Source organism: Aegilops tauschii, chromosome 7, assembly GCF_002575655.3.
Source record: "Aegilops tauschii subsp. strangulata cultivar AL8/78 chromosome 7, Aet v6.0, whole genome shotgun sequence".
NCBI lineage: Eukaryota > Viridiplantae > Streptophyta > Magnoliopsida > Poales > Poaceae > Aegilops > Aegilops tauschii.
Genome location: NC_053041.3, coordinates 112315119 through 112319646, shown reverse-complemented (window position 1 = coordinate 112319646; position 4528 = coordinate 112315119). Strand labels below are relative to the sequence as shown.

Here is a 4528-nt window from a genome sequence, read left to right as displayed (position 1 = left end):
ACCGATGTCCTTTTTTGCTGGAACCTTATAAATTTTTTGCTTCAACCGACGACTGAGAATTTGTTGCCTTTTTTAGATCTTTTTTGGCTAGACACGACAGTAACCGACGGCTACAGCGAGCCGGAGGCAAGATTACGCTAGGATGTTGCAATCATGGCGCCCGCACGGTGGATCCGATCGATCTGATTTGTTTTTAAAGTTGCATCCATGGTGAATCTCTGGAATCAATGACTGCCATGATGCAATCCCGGCGGCCACACGGGCAGGACCTCGCCAGAGCTCGTCAGGCACGGCCACAACAACGACAAGGAGGAGGAGTGGAGGTGTGCGCGCAGGGAGCGTGCGGATTCCCTTGTTTTTTCTCGCGAGGTAGAAGACACAGGGCCAAATCCAACGTCTAATCATGATTAGATCGGGTGGCTGTGGCGAGACCGGCCGAAACGTTCGGGCCGGTGCGCCGGCGCCTAGTACTGGCCTAATTTTTACTAGCATGAACGTTTTTTCAGAAACTACAAGATTTTTTTTATTAAGGTGAACACATTCTAAATTACTTAAGAACTTACTATAAATTGTTTATGAAAGTTTAAAGATAGCTCATGTATTAGAAAAATGTTCAAGTAATCCTAACATGTATTTTAAAAGTGTTAATAAATTTTATAAATTCTTCATCTATTTCAGAAAAATTTCATAAAGAACAATGAAAAAATAGAAGTAAAAATAAACTGTAAATTTCGTATTTATTTAAAAAAAATAAACCGAGAAATAAAGAGAAGGTAAAGACTATTAAAAAAGAACTAAAAACAAAAAAAAAACTAAAAAAGACAACGAAAACAGACAGATAAAAAAGAGGCAAAGAGAAACCAAAAGAACCGGTACTAAAAAATCGTCTGCGCGCTGCTGGAGTTGGGCCGGCCTACCGTGCCTAGCCCTGTGTGCGCCGTGGTATATGTGGCAGATAGTGGATGTGGATTTGCTCAACAAAAATAGGTAGTGGATGTAGATGGAAAATGAAAAGGATGAAGAGTGATAAGTATATCATGTTGATAAAAAAGAGATAATGTTGATTGATCTGGTATACGTTCAACATGATTAATGTTATCCTAAAAAACATGATTGATGCTAAACATGCAACGTCGGTTTGTTATACGGCGGAGGATCTGCATGCCCGTCAAAAAAATAAAAAATACGGCGGAGGATCTTTTCGTTACGAAACGCGGTCGAGATCGGCCGAGGAGGTGCACCTGCATGCAAGCGGTTGGCGGCACGACGCGTGGGGCCCACACGGCAGCGCCGGATACCCGCTGCGCGGAACGATTCTCTTCCGCAACAGAATCCCCCGATACTGGATGGCAGGTCGTTACCGCGGGGCGAACGGGATCCCATATATATGCGCTCTCCCGCCGCGTGTGGTGGCTGGCTATAGGTTCATTCCCTCGGGAATATACGGCGGCACTTGACTAGTATCTATCCATCCGTCTCCTCTGAGGTACCTCGAGAGATCCCGTTCGCCGGAGCGGAGATCCGATCGGACCGGATCGGATCGCGTCGCCATGGCCATGAACACGAGCAAGGCGGCGACGTCGGACAAGCAGCTGCAGGACATCGACGACTGGCTGCCCATCACCTCCTCCCGGAACGCCAAGTGGTGGTACTCGGCCTTCCACAATGTCACCGCCATGGTCGGCGCCGGCGTCCTCAGCCTGCCCTACGCCATGTCCGAGCTCGGATGGTACGTGCCCGCCAACCTCTCTTCTGCTTGCCTACGATCAGATTGGATTTCGCTGCCTCCTCGTACGTTCACTCGTTTAGATTGGATTTCTTTTCTAGATTATTAGCGTACCTCGTCCCGTACGTGGGTCGGCCGGCGTTCATGCATGATCCGATTTATTTTGTGATGATGTTTAGATGCAGCAGACCGGGCGGTAACTTGAGGTTTATATATAGTGAGGTTTTCAGATTGGAAACCATTTTGGCATCACAATTGCCACTACATCATTTTCGAATCTGGGATAAAATATCGGGAATTAAGATGAATTATGTCCGTGAATCCGGTTCTTTTTTTGTACTACGTGTGCATTCATATACTGTTATCTCGATTCTGTTTCAGGGGTCCTGGCGTGGCGGCGATGATCCTGTCGTGGGCGATCACCCTGTACACGCTGTGGCAGATGGTGGAGATGCACGAGTGCGTGCCGGGCAAGCGCTTCGACCGCTACCACGAGCTGGGCCAGCACGCCTTCGGCCAGAAGCTGGGCCTCTGGATCGTCGTCCCGCAGCAGCTCGTCGTCGAGGTCGGCGTCTGCATCGTCTACATGGTCACCGGCGGCAAGTCGCTCAAGAAGGTCCACGACCTGCTCCGCCCGGAGCACAGCCACCCGATCCGCACCAGCTACTTCATCTGCATCTTCGGCTCCGCCCACTTCCTCCTCTCCCAGCTCCCCAACTTCAACTCCATCACCGGCGTCTCCCTCGCCGCCGCCGTCATGTCCCTCAGCTACTCCACCATCGCCTGGGCGGCCTCACTGCACAAAGCCGGCAAGGCCGGGCCCGGCCATGTGGTCGACTACAGCATGACGGCGTCCACCACCCCCGGGAGGACCTTCAACTTCCTCAGCGCGCTCGGGGACGTGGCGTTCGCCTACGCCGGCCACAACGTGGTGCTGGAGATCCAGGCCACCATCCCCTCCACGCCAGAGAAGCCGTCCAAGAAGCCCATGTGGCGGGGCGTCGTCCTGGCCTACATCGTCGTCGCCATCTGCTACCTCCCCGTCGCCTTCCTCGGCTACTACGTCTTCGGCAACGCCGTCGACGACAACATCCTCATCACCCTCGAGAAGCCCCGCTGGCTCATCGCCGCCGCCAACATGTTCGTCGTCATCCACGTCATCGGCAGCTACCAGGTTTATTACATCGTCGTCGCCGCACACATTCTGAGATTAATTTGTGTCTTGTTCTAGCTAGAACCAACTAGTACTAACCGCGCCTTGTGCATGGCACGCGTGAACTCGCAGATCTATGCGATGCCGGTCTTCGACATGCTCGAGACCTTCCTGGTGAAGAAGCTAAGGTTTAAGCCCGGGTGGCCACTTCGTCTCATCGCACGCTCGCTCTACGTTGGTACGTCAAGCATTCTATACCTACATATCGTTTTGATACAGAAATTTTAAAGAAATGTACTTACTGAAGATTTACTCTGATGATATGATCGGTTCGTTCAGCATTCACCATGCTCGTCGGCATCGCCATCCCCTTCTTCGGTGGGCTACTAGGCTTCTTTGGTGGTTTTGCATTTGCCCCAACAACCTACTTCGTAAGATTCTACCTAAGCTTTTCTCTCTACTTCTTTTAATTTAGGGAACTATATACTACTTTTACTAGTTAGTTTCATCTATAGTAGTAAATCAAATGATGAACCCGTTTGTTTCCCTAATTAACTGGAGGACTATATCTTCTTTGTATACAGCTTCCCTGCATTATGTGGCTGGCAATCAAGAAGCCAGCGAGGTTCAGCATGTCCTGGTGCATCAACTGGGTAAGTTTTCTCTAGTCTTTTCTTATTTTGCATAATCTGCCGCTGAACTTGATATCATCACAATCATAGAAACTCATAACTTCCTCAAAAATCATCGTTGGCAGATATGCATAATCATCGGCGTGCTTCTGTCTGTGTTGGCGCCCATCGGAGGCCTCCGTTCCATCATCATCAACTACAAGACCTACCAATTCTTCTCATGATCTGCTGCAAACGTGCATGCAGCAGTCCAGCTAGCTACTTAGATGCAGCGTATTATATGCATAGTGTGTGTTACCTTGTCATGTTTAAATTAGGCCAAAGAAATATTCGTGTGTTTGTGGATGTTGCTCGATCGCTTTGTGATATTGAAATTAATGCCTAAGTGGAGGCGTTCTCTTAGATATACGTATATGTGAAATGTCAGTTCGTTCTGATATTAACAATCAGCTTTATTGTTCAGCCGGCCGGAGTATGTTGATGCATATGAATGCACCAGCCCCGAGCGTTAGTTAGGTGTCACAAGGTAAGACAAGTACTACAATCAAGCTTGGTTGGGTGTGCTTTCCAATAGAAGTATCACGGAGTGTAGGAAATAAGAAAATGTGACATTAATTTTTTTTCTCGAATACGCAAACCTTGCGTATCATTGCATTGATAGAAGAAATAGAATGAGTACAGATAGAAGTACAACACATGACACGAACGCAGACAGGCGTGAACATGGTGTCCGGAACAGAAAGAAAAGAGATGCTTGACTCGAAGAGAGGATACATCACAGCTAAACCTACCAAACCCGAACCAAGAGTGGCAACGCCGGACCAACTAGAGCATCAACATCTCGAGAACCAAAACCGAGGACACCGCGAGCAAGCAAGATGGCGCCTTCAAGAAGGAGGACGACGTCAAGACGCCGTCACCATCCGATCCGGAGGAACCGGACCTAGGGTTTCCCCTGAGCTCGAAGAGGGGCGCAACCGAGGGCCTTGACAGCGCCTCCAAGAAGGAAACGACATC

At 49.1% G+C, this 4528-nt stretch overlaps 1 protein-coding gene across 1 annotated transcript; it reads left to right on the top strand.

Moving 5' to 3' along the window:
- Positions 1 to 1550: 1550 nt before the first annotated feature.
- LOC109781835 (lysine histidine transporter 2-like) lies at positions 1551 to 3735 on the top strand. The gene is made up of 6 exons (XM_020340431.3): positions 1551 to 1729; positions 2108 to 2900; positions 3012 to 3117; positions 3219 to 3310; positions 3464 to 3532; positions 3637 to 3735. The coding sequence occupies exons 1-6, from the start codon at positions 1551 to 1553 to the stop codon at positions 3733 to 3735; spliced, it is 1338 nt and encodes a 445-aa protein (XP_020196020.1).
- Positions 3736 to 4528: the final 793 nt, after the last annotated feature.